At 36.8% G+C, this 19205-nt stretch overlaps 2 protein-coding genes across 6 annotated transcripts in view; one reads left to right on the plus strand and one right to left on the minus strand.

Moving 5' to 3' along the window:
- Positions 1-49: 49 nt before the first annotated feature.
- PRMT7 (protein arginine methyltransferase 7) lies at positions 50-19205 on the minus strand. Of its 5 annotated transcripts, none has more exons than XM_085301074.1 (18): positions 19161-19205; positions 18765-18899; positions 17789-17825; positions 16121-16270; positions 14361-14469; positions 13923-14035; positions 12420-12661; positions 12096-12273; positions 11286-11413; positions 10354-10492; positions 9825-9908; positions 7553-7600; positions 6165-6254; positions 5357-5518; positions 2083-2157; positions 1141-1301; positions 870-966; positions 50-266 (listed from the first exon to the last, which is right to left on the minus strand). In XM_085301074.1, exons 2-18 carry the CDS (start codon positions 18857-18859, stop codon positions 108-110), a joined length of 2067 nt encoding a protein of 688 aa, XP_085157200.1. In that variant the 5' UTR covers positions 18860-18899; positions 19161-19205; the 3' UTR covers positions 50-107. The 5 variants fall into 5 exon arrangements, with proteins under 5 accessions (XP_085157200.1, XP_085157199.1, XP_085157201.1 ...); XM_085301073.1 differs by having other exon boundaries at positions 18765-18903; positions 19161-19199; XM_085301075.1 differs by lacking the exon at positions 6165-6254 and having other exon boundaries at positions 18765-18903; positions 19161-19199.
- The window catches only part of SLC7A6OS (solute carrier family 7 member 6 opposite strand), a 5517-nt gene continuing 5186 nt past the window's right edge, over positions 18875-19205 (plus strand). Inside the window, exon 1 of the mRNA XM_085301134.1 lies at positions 18875-18886. Within this exon, the coding sequence (XP_085157260.1) occupies positions 18875-18886 (12 nt within the window). The remainder of the gene's footprint in view (positions 18887-19205) is intronic.

A 19205-nucleotide genomic window follows, 5' to 3' on the forward strand; every position in this document is an offset into this window, starting at 1 on the left:
TCAGAACGATCAGTTTGCTCTCTGAGCATGATAAAAAAACCCTCTGCCATACAAAGAATACCATATATGTTTATTATAATTTAGGAACATGAGTTAAGGCAAGTATTTTATAATAGCTTAAAATCCATGGTAATCTCTCCTGTCTTTGGGTTGAAATTTATAGCATACATGACAGCACTAGGAAGGTCTGTCAGAGTTTCTGATTCAATCACAGAACTGAAGAAATAGACAGCTTGCTTGCAGTGGGGATTCCATTCACAGTTTCCCTATAGAAGAGAGTTAAAAGTGAAACCAGTCACAACTCCAAGACACTGGACAGTACTAATGCAGTAGAAACACAACAGTTCTTGTCCACAGTTCAGTATACGAAGATCAGATACATTCCTTAATTTCACTGACATTCTTTCATTACAGGAATGCATAACAAATTTCTTTAAATCCAGTATACTACACCGCACAGTGACATTGTGGAGAAAAAATTGATCTGGTCAAGGAATATTTAGAAGGCACAGAGAAAATATTTAGGGCTCCTTACCCTCAAAGTTTTTGCTTTTGTTGAACTGAGGAAAGGAAGTTGCATTAAAAAAATTATACATACTACAAGCTAGCATCATATCCGAGTTCTGAATGTGGTTCCAAACTACAGAAGCATTTGAATCTGATTCAGACTCTCCTGTTTTAAGGTACATCTCCTGTTCCCACAAAAAGGGAGAATAGATAATTCTACTAGTACTGTCTATATAGTATTCAAATAGGGTAACAAGTAGCGCTACATAAACCAAGACAACAGGGCCAGCAAAGATACATTTTTCAGCTTTGTAATTCTGTAGACTTCATGAGACATAATAAACTACAGATTGAAGAAATACCTTGTCATTTGAAATCTGCATCAGTCCTGTGCTAATAGAGGTATCAGCAGTAAGATGATATTCCATCCACAGAACTGCTCCATGGCTCTTTCCGCTCCTAGAGAAAGAAGGGATGAGACCAATAAAACCTATCATCTTAGCATTAACTCTATGTAACACTRATAGCGTAAACACTGCAKCCATTCCGCATGAGGTGACATCTTTGTAATGTGAAGTTAAAAAAAAGATTCATCATTAGGATGTGAATACGTACTATGAAGAGAAAACTCACCGTAGAAGATTTAAAGAACCCTCTGCACTGAGACAGTGCTGTGGTACTGTCCTTCTGAAATCAAACATCAAGACTTCTTGGGGGTCTGAGAGTGACTTGCAAGGATATTCCCACAGAGGGTGAGGTTCTGCTTCCCTGGATTCCCTATAATTGAGAGAATTCTGGGAGGGGGAGTGAGGGGGGAAGAAGTAATAAAACCATGTAAAAATAGTCCAAAGGCTAACACCCCTTGTTTTCATGTTACTTGGTGACCTGGACCCACAATATTTAAGCCACAGGGCTCCAAGAGGACAGGACTGTACTTTTCAGTTGCAACAAAAAATATCTGCTAAAAGTCCTCAGTGGTCAAACAGGCAGAAATTAGTACTTTCAAAACAAAGCATTTAATTTTTTCCATCTCCCTCAAGACAAATTCTACTCTAGAACTGCTTAGAGTCCTTCATGAGGACTATAAAGGCAATCTAAATGGCTACCTCAGATATGGAGATGTATACTACAGCTCCAGAAGTTTAGACAGTTAAATCTCACCCTTCATATATATTTCTTGGAAGTCAAAAAGCCTTTTACTCTTTAAAGCATTAACCTAAGGGCAGCAGGATTTGTTGATGAACAACTGCCAGCTGATTTGATTTCAACCTCAGAATAAAGTTTTGAGAACATGATTTCTTACTTCCCTTTTTGAATGAATGCAGGTATTTTCAAGATAGTGCAGTGCTGAACAGTTTGTCAAATGACAAGAAAAATACAACCCCAAACACCATTCCAAGAAGTTATTCTATTTTGTTAAGAGTTAAATAGCTGCTATATTTGTTAAAAAACAAAATCATGTTTTTTCATGTGACACACAAACATTTAAATGTTCATTAGATACTTTTTCAAGCCAAAGTGAATTTTATTCCATATTGCTGAAACTTGTACTGAAACAATTTTGAGCATTCTTACTTTAATCATATCATCCATAGTTTGGACATCAAAACCTTCACAGGTGCCACATGGACTCCGGATTCTCCATAAGTCCTAAATAGGAAAACAGGATTTTGTTTGTTTTTATTAATAGAAATAATTTTAGTTATGAGTTCAACTGTTAMCAGTAAAGTGCATGCACTGATTTTTTAAAACAGTAGGAAAAAAAAAATCCTTCCACCTTCCCCACACTAAGTCAGTCAAATTCGATGCCACATAACAGGACATACCACACTACATCTTTAAATTACAGGACAGAATTTAGACCTGGTTTAGTAACACCTAATGTTGTCACCAGCTTGGAGTTTTTGCTTGTTTGTTTGTTTTTGTGGTCTTTGCTAAGTCTAGATCAGTTCAGYTGACCATTTTTATCTGAAGACAAATGACAAACAAATGTCATTTGAAGACAAATGAAGACAAACGACAAAACAAACCATCATTCCTCCTCACAAAACACAGAGCTGGTAAACTGAGGCAGAAGCAACACACGCATTACATACTGGATTAACCCACAGAGAAAGTGAAACACTCCAAATGTCAGACCTGTCTTAAAATCAACGATTTCTTTTCCYCATTAAAAAATCTGAATTCTTACTGTAATAGTCACTTCCATGCAATCATAGAAAAGACGACTATTTAGAGAAATAGTTCTGTTGAAAGACTATTTCCCTACAGGATGTTTCCTTGTTTACTTAATGGGAAAAAAAAAGTTAAGAGATAAGAGATTAGCTAGAGTCAGGAAGGGATCAACCACCAGATAGCTGAAGGCAAATCATTCCTACAAGCTGCTACTATACCTTTTATAGAGCTTAGAAATCATGGGACTGATAGTGATTTAGTTCAAAGTTCAGTGCATTAATGGTCTCTGGTGGAATGAGAGCATTCACTAGTTTCAGATACACATATTTTATCACCTGTTCATTGCTGCGCTGAGCAATCTCAAACGTTTCTATTTGTACTAGATTTCTACTTTACAAGAAGGCATTAGGAATATTATAAGTGTTGTTATCAACTTATGTCTGAATACAACACATCATGATCCAGAGTGACTATACAGAATCTCCCAATGGTTTACCTTATAGTTTTTAAGTAGAGTAATTTAAGCATTCCACATTTCTTAGTAATTTAGTGCAATTCTTTACAACACTGCTGAATGCTACTGCTGATAGGGATATTCAGGAAGTGCCAAGCAGGAAAACCATTTATTCTTTTACTCTTTTCTACTGTAAATGCAAAATTGTCACTACAGCTTTTCATCATTCCTTAGAAAGCTCATAAGACAGCCTAGGGAGTAAAGTAAATTAATTCTCTGCTCTATGCCCGCCATGCCTGCCAGGAAAAAAAGAAAAAAAAAATCTCACACATGCATGTATTCTGGTAGTAGCAAGCCCTGTTATTATCTTTAGTATTAGAGAGCTGCAGATAAAGAATGCGCTATGCAAGAAGAGTCTTACTGGGTTTGAACAAATGCCCWCTTAATATTAGATGCTGTATCTAAAAGCAGCTAACAGAAATGCCTAGGGAACACATGTGCTCATCCTAAGATACTTGCAGCTTTGAAGAATAAGACCTCTTTAGATCATTAATAACCCTAAAAATAAAATGAGTGTATTTCCTTTACAGAGAATTTAAATTCTGCTAACTACTTTAATTTCAGGTAGTTCACTGTGTATGAAAGGTATTGCCAGAATGTATCTTACATAAATAAGTTCACTGCTAGTCACGCTTTGTTTAATCACAAAAGATGCATTCTTCCATTTCTTCTCCCCTGTGATATCACTCTGAATCTATCAGAGCAGACCATTTCACCAGTACTAGTCACATACTGGGGGTCTGGCATGCYGTGGATTGAGGTTGTTAGCAAAACATGTTCTAGTTCTTGGGTCTAGATTCACCACTGAATGAATAAGAAAATGCAAAATAAAAGCCATAGCTTTTGGAATAGCTTAATGGAATGAAACCCAAGTTCAGTGTTCTACCAAATTTGGTGTAAAAGGCAGTGGAATCATCTAAAAACATAGAAGTTTAGAACTGAGGTTCAAGTGAATTGAATGTTTTTCTATGTTCTGCCACTAAATTSCTGAATAATCCTGAGCCATCACTCTGCATGCTTCTGTTTCCTCATTCAAAACATRGAGAGAATAATGCTTACTTTCTTAGGAAATAATCTGTGTTCTAGGAACATAAATCTTCAAAATAAGAGAGCATGGAATTAAAATTAACTGCTTATTTGAATCTTATTACTCTTGTGTAGTCTTATAAATTTGCTTCCTGTTAGAAGATTCAGATCAACTTTATTTACTCAGAAAATATTTAAGCCCCCTACATTTTTGCAGAAAATCACAAAAAGCACATAAAAACATGCAGTGTGATTTATTCCAGACAGAAAAAAGAATACATATTTTCACTTGTATAATCTGCTCAAAATCAAAGATGGAAGGGAGGGAACAGGGTWACAGAGTATTAGAATAAGGATACTACTAAGTGAGAGAAAGCTTAGATACAAAACTCTTCCTTGTATTATTTATGAAGCTGGTGAACTGTACAGAGGGAAGAGCTTGCTTTTCTTTTTTATTTTTTTTTAAACAGAGAGAAACTTAAGGATGCTGAACATCTCTAGCTCCCATGTTTAAAAAGAAAAAAAAAGTATGCCTCTGTACAGTTTCCGAAAAGCAATTTTTCAAAGTATTTTTAACATGTGACCCCTAACTGCAGAACTGTGCACAGCCTCAAATAGTTCAGATTTGCTGTAGGATAAAAAAAAAATCATATATATATATATATATATATACACACACACTATATATATATATACACACTGTGTGTGTGTATACACACACACACACACACACGCGCCAAACCTGCCTATAGCCTTATACTCACAAAATACTATCTTTAAAACTGTTATTTTACAGAAAATCACACTTTAAAAGTGAATTTTTTGAAAAATTTCAGCAATCTCTCTCTAATCTACAGAAATATTTTAAACATTCAATTATTTCTTTTTACTAACAACAAGCCTAAGTATGGTCAAAACAATTCAAGTTCCTAAATTTCTGACAAGGGATGGCCGAAAGGACAAAACACGTCTTCAAGATGTCAAATTTTTCTTATTTTATCTCAGCAGGTAACAGCCAAAGACATATCAAAGGAGGCAGTATTAAGAGAGAGAAACCTGAAACTATAAAAATCCTGAAAGAGTACTCACTATTAAGTGATTTCATATGAAATGCACAGTTCAAAACAATCTCACCTGAAACTCCACAATCATCACGTGCAAAGAAGCAGACTGAGGTAGGACAGTGACATCGCTGGCAAGATGCATGGTCACAGCTGTCCTAGCATACCAGAAATAGAGGTTATGCCATGGCAACAGGCTTGTAGTAAAAAATGGCTCTCCAAGAAGAACTGAAATCTTGTCAAAAAGAAGAGGGAGATAAAAAGCATTATAAAAAAGGATAGCAGCTCAAACACCAACACAGGCTATTTATATCTTCAATTGTTGACAATGCAACAGAGCAAGCAAAGTTGACAAGAACTTTGGCTACTCCACAAGGATTTAACTACTGCATATTCCATATCCTGCATTACCAACCTCTTTTTCTGCTTTTAGTTAGTGAATGCTAAAACTATTTTCCTGCTACAACGTCTGAAAGAGAATGTTGCAGTTTTAGGTTGTAATAAAAGTCACCAAAGCTTATATTTTTTGTTTTAGAAAGTGTTAGAACTTCCAGACAGACTTTTGAATGGCTCGAGTAGAAAGAGCTATAGCTTAATAGCATACATGCAGTTAAGCCAGTTTAACTGTTTTTACAATTGGTGTAGGTTTTGCARGAAGTGAAAGTCATACCCTTCTAAAACAAAAAAACCCCAAAGTGTATAAACTAACTCTCACTCAGTTTCAGTAGGACAAAGCTGGAACCACCTGCTCATGACACTTTATATGAACTGGGATATAATAAGATTAGTTGTGGTTGTGGTAATTCARTAGGAATGCAAAATTCATTTTCACCTTCTTCCCCCACCCCTCCCAAATTCAGTATTGGACAACTGTTACATACTTTTTTATCTTCCAACTGAGAAGATGTCAGCAATTCAGGACGTACTTCTATTATTTTAATTTTATCTTCAAGATGATTTGCTCTTAAGAACTAAAAAAAAAAAAAAAAAAAAAAAAAAAAATAAATTAAAAAAAAAAAAAAAAAAAAAAAAGTAGGCTTGCTTTCTTAAAAGCTACAAGACAGACTAAAACCTGGACCAAAATAGTATACTTACATAAACCAAAAAGAAACTATTTAAAATTCCTTTTGGATAGAAGCTGACTTCCATGACTTCCCTTCAAAATATATTCTATACGTGTGTTCTTGAAGAGTGCATGCGCTTAGRGCCAACATATCATACCTAGCAAGCACATGCCACTCATCTTCCTTCAGCAAATTACATAAAAGGCAAAGAATGCAAAAGTGCCTCACCCTCATTTATCTGCACTCCAAAGTATATGGGAAGGATGGTCAGGAAAGATCAAAATTATGTACACTATGAATACACTGCATATGTGGCTTGTAGGTTTGTGCCCTAACTTGTCTACTGTTTATCTTTTTGAATGYCTAAACCACAGGCTGAGGTAGTCTTCTTTCAAATATACAGCCAATATGATTTAAGGAAGTTGCTTCCAATCACTTCTCAAACATTAGCTGCCTCTTCCACCTGAGCATCCTGGACTCCACTGCTTGGGTCCATCTCTGCTTTACCCTAAAGCAGCAGTGGAAACATCACTTGCCATTAAGACCCACTGCCTGCAGCCTCCAGAAAACTAAACAGAAGAGGAGCATCCCCAACATCTTGTCTCACCAGGAAAACAGAACCACTAGATGCCCCTTCCCAAATGAGACTGGTGCAAGCCACACATTGCTCTCACATTCCACTAATCCTCAGAAACAAACAGCTTGTTTTTTGTCAATGATGGAGCAAATGCAGGCAGAGTAGAAGGCAGGCAGTCCAACGCATATTAGCCAGCACAGAGCAAGCACTGGCAACCATCATTCTCGACTCAGATCAAATTCCCCAGTGATCTATTCAGCTTGTGGTTAAAGGTATAAGGTTACAGACTGCTCACATGGGAAGCTGTGCTTCCAAATTTCCATTCACCTTGCAGCTAAGACCAGTGACCGAACACAAACAGTAAAACACAAACCATTGATGGAGAAGATTCATTCCTTCAAATATTTGCATAAAGCTCTAAATAACCTGTTGGAAAAAAGCAAAAATAACCCCCTCCCCCAAAATATATATTCCCATTTCCCACAGTCTTGTCTGACTGTATGATTAAYGATTCACTAATCTGATTTAACCTCCAAGAAGCTGATAAAAAGACAATCAGAATCATTAGTTTTGGCCTTAACAACCTCATGAGTTCATTTATCACTTAAACAGAACACTAAATACTCACTTTTCCCATGACAGAACAGGACACAGCAGAGTTTTCTAATGTAAACACCTAAAGAAAACACACAATAGTCAGTCAAACCAGCTTTATCATTTTTAATTAAAAGATTATTACTGAACAATGAAGGAACTATTTTGATGCCCCAATGAATCRAACTTGCACATAGCTTGCTCAAAAACCATGCATCTATTCCACAGTCCTTTGTCGTGTGCCTTTTTTACAAAACAAATTACTCAACAAGTATAGGCCTAATGTTGTTCTCAGAGCTGTTAAAAAGAAAACAAAACCACAACCACTAATGATCTTCTGTTTTTAAGCTAGCTACATGTAGAACATTAACAATTCCCCTAGACATATTGTTGCCTCTGGGCAAACACAAACATATTCCTAAAAAGGAAACTGTTTCAGCAAAACGTTGTTAAATCCAAACTGTAGTCAGCCTGAAATTCAAACTTCCACTTTTACAAAAGTTTGTAAATTTACTCTTTACTGAAGCAAAAACCAAGAAAGATTCTATTTACAGTGGAGGCTTTAGGAAGAACTGCTTTCTTTCTGGAAGCAGGTGAATAGAGGATCACTGACTTCAACTCAGTGGAAAAAAAACCCACGTGACTTAAAATTGGCCACATCACCAGTGTGATGAATCAGCCCACATTAGTTCTTACTACTTATATATGTGGTTTACAATGACCCAACTGTACTAGCTGGAAAGAGCTCTGATGTGCATTGCAGTACACCAGCCTTTTGAAGCTACGATCTTTATGCTTTATTCTATTTGATCTCTTAAAACTCATTTGGACACACTGTATTTTATGACATAAATTAAACCGCAGAGGTTTATCAGAAGATAGAGGGATTGTGTAACATTTTCTCAAAAAATGCAGGCAGGTGCAGCAGGCAGTCATCAGTCTGTCACCAAAATAAGTTGCTGTGGATCAAAAACAAGCCACAGATAAACCTAAAGCAGGGCTAAGCAATGCCAAATGTCAAGAGCAATCTATATCGCTATCAATGACCTAATTCACTGACTAGCCTATCATCTTTTCTCTGCCAGACAAAAGCCAAGCAACTACATTAACTGAGGAACTTGTTTTGGCAAAGATCTATTTGTAGGCTCGTTGCAAATCACTATAGTATCCTTTCCATTTCACCAAATCTTTTCAGACTGGTTGTGCACAGACTAAATAGCAAGCACATGGTCTGCTGAGATGTCTGGACAGCCACATCAAAGCCAGGTGGCCCACATTTATTAGGTGCAGAAACCAAGGTATTAATGAATCCTGATCAGCATCTCATTTTGTATACAGAAATTTATAGAAACCTTACAGGTACTGTAAGAGGTTATGCCATTTTCTGAATCAGCATCCCTGTGGCTGACTACAAATAATTTATTCAGTTTATCAGAGTGGTGAGAAAGTATTCTAGCAACCTATGCAAACCGCAACTGTAAGTCATATTTGGAAGAAAAAAAAAAGAGTAAGAAAAGATTTAGCCTTCATTGAACACTATGGTGAATCCTTAACCAACATGCCACTAGAGGGCTAAAAGACTATTTTGGAACTCTCTGACCTAGTCTAGTTCTTACATCGCTTCCTTATCATCTGTGATTGGCCACCATCAAAAAGAATACAGGACCCATGGATCACTGGTTTAACTCAGCAAGATTATTTATTTCTATGAATTGCCTAGCATCTTCCTCAGAATTACGATACGCGTTCCCAGATATTCAAAAAATTGCAACAGATGCAATAAATTTTAGTTTGAAGGCACTCCAGGAGTGAACACATCTGGTAAGGTATACTATAGGACAGCCAGGTGGCTCCCAGTATTCCATCTACACATACAGTCAGTATTCTTAAAGCTTTTTATCTTGCTGTTATGGACCTTCTATTTCAGACTAGACAATAAATGTAATTGTAGCACTGCAAGCATAAAAGGAAAAAAAAAGTCAGAYATTTTAATTGATAGAAAGGCTATTACCAAAAGCCTTAAGATACAAGAAAGCAAACAGGAAACAGTAGTGAATGAACACCAATGTCATTCAAAGCTACACAGCAAGTATCAGAACTGGTAACTTTGCTGTCTCCCTTGACTTCAGCTTGATCAGGGATAAATTTCACTTCCATTTAAACACCAGGAGGCGTTCTTTCTCATTTGTCACTRAAGATCCACTTGAAGTAAATTAAATAAAGGACTAGAATGCTGAATTATAGCAGAGAATTGAAAACAACAAGCTAAAATGTTAAGACTAGAAAAACAGGAAGTAGTACTGTACCTGTTTTGCCCCAAGATAGTGAGCCAGCACAGGCAGCAGACTGCCATCACTGATGCAGAGACAAACACTATCTGTTTTCAGAACCTATAGAAAATAAATTGTCATCATTATTCCTATTCAGGATGAAAGAGTTCTCTAATTGTGTTCTGGTGGTGTTTTTCCCCAATGTGTAGACAAGATGTTCCCATAGGATGTAAGAACTGAAAGGTACATCGATTAATATAAATATTTCAAATACTGTCAGAAATGTTCATGTAACCCCTTATGGCAGGTCACAAAGAACTCAAACACGTTATTGTGTGTTTAGAGGAACACGTTCCAATTTTCACGTGGGATCATTAAAGCATTAATGACTGCTTTCAACTAAAAAAAAAATGAATGACCAAATTCAATTTACAGCTGCTGATTTACATAAAATGCACTCTGTGAACAAACTCTTTAGCAAGAGAGCAATGAATCCATCAATATTTACTGCAGATTAAAAGATGAACACCTCTACCACAGAAACCATAAGGCAACATGTACTCACTTTCATCAAAGACTTGATATACTGGCATGTTCGGTTCTGATCATTTAATTCTCCAATGCGTGGTCTGTTCCAAAGAAGATGAGCCTGGCATCTACAAACAGGGCTCTCAACATGAACATCTGCTTTGTTCTCTTCTTCTCTGGGAAAAAAAAAAGAAAAGAAAAAAAAAAGAAAAAAGGAGTATCAACTACAGCATCACTAACATACCTTCCCCAAACAGGTAAGTTTATATATTTTAGTTAATATGCATATTAGTGCACATGGACTTCAGTGTTATTGGTTCAAATTTACTAGTTCCCCAGAGATATTTTTTAGTTTTGCATTTGCAAATGAAAAGAAGAAAAAGGRCCGATTTTCACTCCTTTTTAAAGAAATTTTCCCATTGACTTTAATGGTAGGTATTTCAGGCTTTGACTTGTTAGAAAAAAGTTGCTTGGATTTCAAAATGTAAAAAGAAACATAAAATTCAGGAATCAATTTTTAAAATTGCTATTGATTTCTAAAAAACATGGCTGCTATTGTCATTGCAACCAAAACAATTACATTCCTTTTATTTTGAGCAAAAGATACTAATTTCAGAAGACAGTGCTGATTACTATTCTGTCTCTTTTCATTCTCCATTTCCAACTTACTCCGCTCCCTTGYCTTTGCATGCGCTCAGCTGAGCTTCCTTTTAGAAGTTTCAGGAACCACCCACGAACACTTTTGTTTCTTTGCTGCGTAAGAGAACGCTTACTAGGGATAACACAGGAGCCCACAGTCCAAAGCTCATCTGTAYTTCTATGCAACCTGTAGTTTCTTCATCTGTTCAGTGCTCATGAAGTGGCTTTTAATAATCTACTAATGTTTAGATCTTTATTTTACTCTTCCAAAAATACTTTTCCACACTATCAGTAAAGAACTGTCCTTTTTCACATACACTACATCGTTACCTGGCTTTCTGGAGTTTATACCACACAGAATACTCATCACGATAGGCAGTCAGGTACACATTCTCACCCTGGAAAACTGGCTCCTCATTTGGAAGAAAATAGACACATTGCATCCAGTGATCTCTCCACTGAAAAGGTTTGATAAACAAAACCTTAGAAATTAACTCATGAATAGTACATGAAAAGTAAACAAATAACAGGAAACTAGTTAGTAAGAATGGGCATGACTTTGAAGCATCTATGTACATGAAAGAATGTAATGAAAGAATCTAGTTCATGCCAAGAAGGCTGAGGAAGGATTAATACTGTACAGTGAACAAACGCACTTTATATAGATTTCTTACAAAGAATAAACACGAGACCACTGGCTTGCTGACTAGCTAAGCTTGTGTTTTATCACATGAAAAGCAGATCACATTTTTTTTTCCTACGGTTATTAATGCTCTTTTACTTCTTTATTTCACAAAAAATACATGGAAGTAAAATATAGATTACTATTTTGACCAAGGATAGAAACTATTTAAGGAAAAATATGCACAAAGTTYTATTTCACTTCTTGAAGGTAAGGAAAAAAAATCCGTAATTTTGTATCTAGAAAATAGCTTCATTTTAAGCTTTCTATTGCTTAAAATAAACCTAAAATGTATTCTGTAGTTACTATAGTTAACATTTCTATGACATCTTCCAATATATTTTACGTTAGCAAAATTCCTATATGGTTTAAGACAGCTGCTTAAAACACTCAGTATGACCTTTACTTAAGATTGTTACTGATAGATGGTAACAACAACCAAAGACATGGTATTTTACCTGGAGAGCAGAARTGGGTTTTACCCAGTATGGAGCCATTGTACAATTTATCTTCCCAGACGGGTCCATGTCAATATCCCACCAGGAAAGTACAATTTGTGCTTTGCCAGATTTTACAGGCTGCAACTGCACTCTGTAGTAGGTAGAAGCACTCCTTACTGGCTTACTGAAATCCACACTGCAAGGAAGCAACAAAATTGAAGAAATAGTTCAGTATTCTTCAGAAACTGCCATCAGTTTCATAAGCTGAATAAACAATTTACTGAAAAGAAGTAACAGGAAAATTCTACATGGAAAAAAATCAATGCCTACCTTTTCTCTTACCTGAACATTGTTACAACATCACTAAGAACAGTGAAGTCACTTGAAGGCATCTGATTCAGTTGGATATCACAAACAGAAGGAACACCTGGACAGTTCTCCATTTCTGATGGGGASACAATAATTTTTTCACCATCCTCTGCTTCAACATGAACAGGAAACAGCTTGTTCCAAGACCACATTCTTTTGGATTCCACTAACTGGACATACACTGTCGCCCTATGAGGCACTGCCTCACATCCTTCCTGAGTGTTCAAAATAAGGGATAAATGCATTCAACATTGCTGACTTTTAACACACATGAAAATTAAATTAATTGAAATGTGAACCAATTTAAAGAGAGACAAAGTAGTAGAACTAGAAACTTTGAAATCCTAAACTCCAATTATTTCGTTCACTTCTGGAATATCAGAGCACCTGCTCTTCATCTCCCTATCTGTGAAATATGACATACTTATCTGTCTGTTCAGTGTAGTTCAGCAAGGCCACAGTATCAGTTTGTCTCACAGCTTCAGTTGAATGCCTGTTCCTGTACTCAGATTAGAGAGCTATCTAAAGCCTTTCAAGACACACAACTACTACAGAGCTTACAACAGCAATGAGTAAATAGTAATGGCTCGTTTATCCAATGACTACTTTCTACCCATGTTTAAGGAGTAGTGAACACTTAAGTTGTTCTGAAAAAATCGTTGTGGATCAAGAGCTAACAATGAAGTCCAAGAACAAAGTTTTTACAAAGAAAGATTATTACAATTTATATATATGTATGTATATACAATGCACGTACATATGTGTGTGTGGGAGGTATGGGTATGAGTGTGTTTACGTATGAGGAGCAGTAAGAAGTTACTGAGTGATGCTCTTTCTATATAAAACCAGTAAAATAAGACATAGAACTCTGCATAAAGTTTTGCCATCCACATTTTAATTAAAAGGAGCATAAAAATTAGACAGGGTAAACGAGAAAGACCAAAGATTAATCAAATTAATATCCAGTATCTTTTGACGACTAAACTATGAGTATACAGTGTTTAAAACAYCTCCATGGGGAAAAACATGCTGAGAAGCAAGAGCTCCTTAGCAGAAAATCTGTGCCTGGGAGGTGATGCCCATCAAATTTAGTAGGAGAAAAAAAAATTATTTTGTTTTTGAAAAAAACTTGGGGCCTATCTGCCAGCTGAACAACTATAAGGGAACTTGAGATCTCCAGATCAGAACTGAGTGCCTTTCTGAAATATATTTGTTAACCATAAATTATTGGGTTTTCATATAAAGCAATTAAATATACTTTCAGGTGCTGTGACTTAGAATACATACTCCACTTACTTTTATTCTAGGAATGAATACTGCAAATTATTCACTGAGCAAGAAATTAGCACAGCTAATGGCCTATTTACAAAGGATAGAGAAAACTAACTCAAATATAATCTTTATCCTACTCCACAGAAGATAAAAGAGTTTCCTTAGGGATCACTCTGGCAACTCTATCAATTTCTACCCTCTTACCTGTACAAGATGCTTGTGTGCATGCTCATAGGTTGGTAAAGCTCCTTCTCCTATAAGCTCTGTATCAAATAACTCCGTTACTAGGATGTTTGCACGACATTGCATGTCTCCATCTAAAAGACACAATTTAATATTGTATTAAGACTTTATATCACTCTTTCAAGATGCCATGCTATAAAGACAAGTCATTCAAAAACTCATTTCTCTTATGAAAACCTGCTGAAGACTGCAAATTCTCTATTTTCCTTTAGAAGTTTACTATGAAATTCAAATGACTACTGAAATACTATTACAAATACTTCTTTTTGAAATAACCTTCCAATGTCACTTTCTAGAGAGAAAATGATGTCTTTTAATTAAAAACAATTGGGGGGRAAAAAAGAGAAAAGCCTATCTCTTGACTTAGCAATTTTTTCAAACTCAGTTTATCTTCCTCACCTGGCCCAACGGTAACTTCAGTGGAGTGCTTGTTGATTACCTTGATCTTGTCACTAAAGCCATTTTTCTCCACTATCTTCACAGCAGCATTAGCCATGGGCTTGAAAACCTGTAATGAGCAAGAGTGTAACACACAGATAAACTAACATCAGCATTAAAAAGACACCAACAAAATACAGCATATTTAGCCCTGCAAAACTTTAACACACTTTATACCATTTCCTAGTTGAAGTTTATTAACATGAAGCAGGACAGGAAGCCTCACTTTAAAAGTTTATAGAGCTCCAATGTCATTCTTACAAATTGAACTGTCAGCTGTCTCAAAAAGCTACTCCAATTTAACTTTTGAAAGGCATAAAGAATGTACGTAAAGAAATTCTTAGCATTTACATTAAACAAACCAGCCATTTTTTAAAATAAAAATACTTATTCTTTGAAAAAGGCCCCAAGAGAGACCTGCATGTGCTCGAGACAGTTAAAAAACAAACCAAAAACAAAAAAAACCCAACCACCACCAACCAGCACTGATATAGTCACTGGAATATGCCAGTATCCATATATTAGCAGCATAACTGTGCAAAATAAGGGTTTTCTCTTCCCTACTATAATCCCTGTTGTCCGAGGTATCAATCTTTGTAGCCAATTTATAAATATCTTTAACACTGGGTAATTTAAGTATTTTGTACACTAAATATTCTACCCAGCTACAGAATCAGATTACTTAATTTTTAGGCCACTTTGGAATCTAGCCCAAATTTCAGAACTGGAATAATATACTGCTATTGAGATACCTATATCAGTAGTCCTCACACTTTTTAGATTAGGCTTCTCTTTCCCATAACGGTTATCCTCTCCCCCCACAAGGCAGTGACCCTCCTCTGCCAGAGTGGCAAATAAACTACAGATCTAATGGTCACAACAACAGACTACTTCCTACCACATTACTTCTGATTATTGTCCCTTCCCTACATCTGCCTGTGAATAAATTTATTCTGGAGCTTACTGCTYACTGCTTCTACACAAAAGATGACTGTCCCTGAAGAGCAATTATAGGAAACTTAGGTAAAAATTAGATAGCTCTTTCAACGTGACCTACAGACAAATAAAACTTCTCCTTGTTTCCTCAGATGTGTTTAAAAACRAAGTTAAACTGCCAAAATGCTCCTGTTATCCTTAATATATGCAATGGCTGCTAATGGCCACCAGAACATTTCTTAATTGCCAATACAACGGGAGATGCTCTATCCAATCACAAACAGATGGAAAAAAACAGTTTATGAGACAGTCTTTTTATTAAGATGTAGTCCGTGTTACGGTTAAGTAGTCTGAGAACTCATCCTTGAGAGATGAAACCAATGAAAATCAGCAGTACGGTCTGAGAACACTCATGTTTTTCAAAATATTCATCAGGTCTTCCATACTGCATTTGAGTTTCAGTAAGAAGTAGAAAAGACAAAGCACTATAAAACTTGGCTTAGTACTTTTAGATAACCTGTGCATTTACAGAAATGGTCCCAAAAATKAGAAATGTTTTATGCCTTCTCAAATATATTCTTGTAAGATCTACCTGTTTTTCACACACACATCAAATTTTCACTTCAAAAACTACAATGCAAAAAAAACAAATGCATCCACAACACTGATCATGCAGACAGAACAACTGCCTCTAAAAAACAGGTTATGAATATATATCTACCCAACCCCGCACCACTTTATGCTTTGGAAAGCAGAAGTACGCACAGTCAGTTACAAATGCTTACCTCAATAGCATAACAGAAATCTGCACCTGCTGAAGCTGCCATCATAGACAGGAGTCCTGTGCCAGTCCCTATGTCTAATACAATTGCTTTCTCACCTCTTTCTTTCACTCTGCTCACTGCAGCACGGATACCTTGGTAATATTTCACATTCTGTCAAAGGAAAAAGAAAGATCAGACACCTTTCATATGTTTAGATAYTGAATTTTTGTGCAAGAATTTGCACTCTCAGATGACAGGAGTTTATAATTACAGGCCTACAGACACTTTTTATGCTTGTGCAGTCATAACAGCCGTTTTCATAAAAGCAAACGTTCCTAGAGGAAGCAGTCGCCTTAGCAATACAACTGAAGTACAACAGTATGGTAGTCAACCTAAAATGCATCACTATTCGCCTCACCATTCGTACGTCTGCTGTTTACAGTGCATGTATAATTTACAAATACAAAATTTTTCTGAAGCAAGTAAGATCCATCTGATACACTACTGTTTTTATGGATTAGTTTTCCCACTTTTCACTTGTATAGCAATAGAGTGCCTGTGACAGCACAAAAGTTGAAGTATTTTGGATTTAGATTCCTTTCAGCTTCTACTGGAAAACATTCATATGTGAGAAGCAATACATGAGACTAGATAATGGTTTATGGTTACAYGCCATTAAGTGGCGATACAAACATATCAGCATTAATAACAGAAGAAATGAAATGCTGCCATCTGCAGCTACAATATTCATACAGAGCAAATGTAACCGTGAAATTCAGTAACACTGTATTTCACACATTCCTTTCCAAATGATTTACCAAGTCTTTGTAAATAATTCCTTTATCTTTCAAAATCAGAAATTTAACAAGGTCTGCTGGAGTCTTTCCAAACAATTATGCTTAACGCTTTTGATATATAATTCTGGTAGGATTGTTTAATTACTCAGGTAAACTTGCTTTTTTTACATGTTTTATTATGAAATGACTGATCCCACTGGCAGGTTTGCTTCAAGATTCACAGTACAAATATCACACAAGTCTTTTTGAAAGTTAGTCATCAATTTGCTAAAACATGAAGAACATTTAGAACATTCACTCTAGACTTCATCATACTTGCAAATATGGTATTCATCTTAATTTTCTTCTCAMTACTAACTGGTAAATAAGAGCTAAAAAATGTCATGAAAGAAGACAGACAGACTTTACTTACATTGTTAAAAAACAAAGATGACTTAGGTTCATACTTACAGCCTTCGAAATTTCGTCTAATGAACTCTGTTAAGATACAGTCAAAAATTTCAAACCTAGAACAAGCTACCAAAATCAGTTACTATCACTAATGATACTTATCACTAGTTAGTATTTTTCTTACAAGAAGTGAACAATGCTAATATCTATTTGGTGCTCTTTGTTCTTGGACATTTTAGTGTTCATCTACAGAGACTTTTTTTTTTAATCATTGCTACATTACTAGCACTGCTGTATATTCTGGAGTAAACAACAGTGCTCTAGAGTCAAATGTAAGAAGGTATGTGTTGATACAAAAGTGGAACTGGTATCTTAAAGGGTATCTTAAAATCTTAAYACTTCAGCTTCCAGAGAAACCTGAATACTCACGCAGTGACAGCTGTTCAAAAGGAARGAAATAAACAATTTCTCACAATTCAAAAATGATCTGCTCTATACTTACTCTGTCTTTATCATGAAGCATATCTGCATAGCGTGACCTAAAATAAATAAAATTCTAATCAAAATACTACCTACTGCAAAGCATAGTAAAAAAACCCCGCTAGTTCTTAGTAAAAGAAGACAAAGGAGGTTATCTAAGGCAGCAGGAACCAATGAATGTGACATCTAACTGTGACATGCTCTTGGAGTTGTTTCCCAGACCTAAGGGATGACATCATTTCAGTGGTCCAGTCATCAGCATATATGTGAATGAATGGATTGTTGCTATATAGCCTCTCTTTAGCAACAGACCCGATACACAGGCATATGAACAAATTGCTGTGAAGCAGTAACAGCTGGSATAGATGCAGGTTCACGTGTAACGATGGCAATGAAAGGCAGTCCAACACTGCTCAATTATTTGCTGCTAAGATCCTTGCACTAAAGGCTAGCACTAATAACATGCTGGAACACACTGCAATTTAGATCGTCTAACTAAATTAGTAACAACTTGAATCACTTTCATTTATTGGCAACCTTGTTGCCAAGATTAAAATAATGAATTTTTATGCTTCTCTGGTCCCCATTTCTCCATGTGTTACRTTGCTTAAAAATATAACCAAATCTATTTTTCCCAACTTCTCTGATCATTACATTAAGCTCTTAAAAAAGTTACTGAAGGAATATATAATCATCAATTATTTGTTGTGCTAGGGCKTTAGAAGAAATTTAGTCAATGCATTTTGCCACAATTTTGCCACAATTCAGTGACTGTCATTATGAAAATCAGCACTTCAGAAAACGCTTAACATTTAGAAGAAAACTATTTGGAGCAGATTTATAAAAAAATCTATGTTTAGCGTTCTACTTTGTACAGTAACATTTAGGCTGTCGTACTTGGCAAGCCCTTGACGCTTCTACAGAGGTGAAACAAAAGCAAGTCGTTTTCGCGTTTCTTTGCAACCCGAGAGGCTGGACTAGCGATTTCCCTGGCACACCTTGCAATCTCCTGATGGTAGTCGTAGTTCTCGTCCTCCTCTAACCACTCCATTGCGCCAGTGGTCGGATTAGCTCTCCCACAGAAGGTCTTCATGGCCGATCTCGATTGATGTCACCGCGCGTTACGGGCAGACCTGCCTTGGGGTAACAGGACAAACTCCGCTGAGGACAGGCGACGCCGCGCTCGCTCGCCACGCGCATCGCTCCCGGCCCGCGGCCGAGCCCCCTCCCGGCGCCCCAGCTCCGCAGCTCCCGGAGCCGTCGGCCGAGCTACCCAGCGCCGCACAAGCCCCCAGGCGGCAGCCGCGCCCCAGCGATCCGCACGGGCCCGGGGACAGCGCGCCCCGCACGGCCGAGGCGCCCCGCGCTTCCCCGCGCCCGCTCTGAGGCGGCACCTGCGGCCTCGGCGCTGCGGCGGAGCAGCCTCGGGACGGGCCCGG

The sequence above is a fragment of the Rhea americana genome, unplaced genomic scaffold, assembly GCF_003343005.1.
Source record: "Rhea americana isolate MKP2758 unplaced genomic scaffold, rheAme1 scaffold_172, whole genome shotgun sequence".
NCBI classification, from domain to species: Eukaryota; Metazoa; Chordata; class Aves; order Rheiformes; family Rheidae; genus Rhea; species Rhea americana.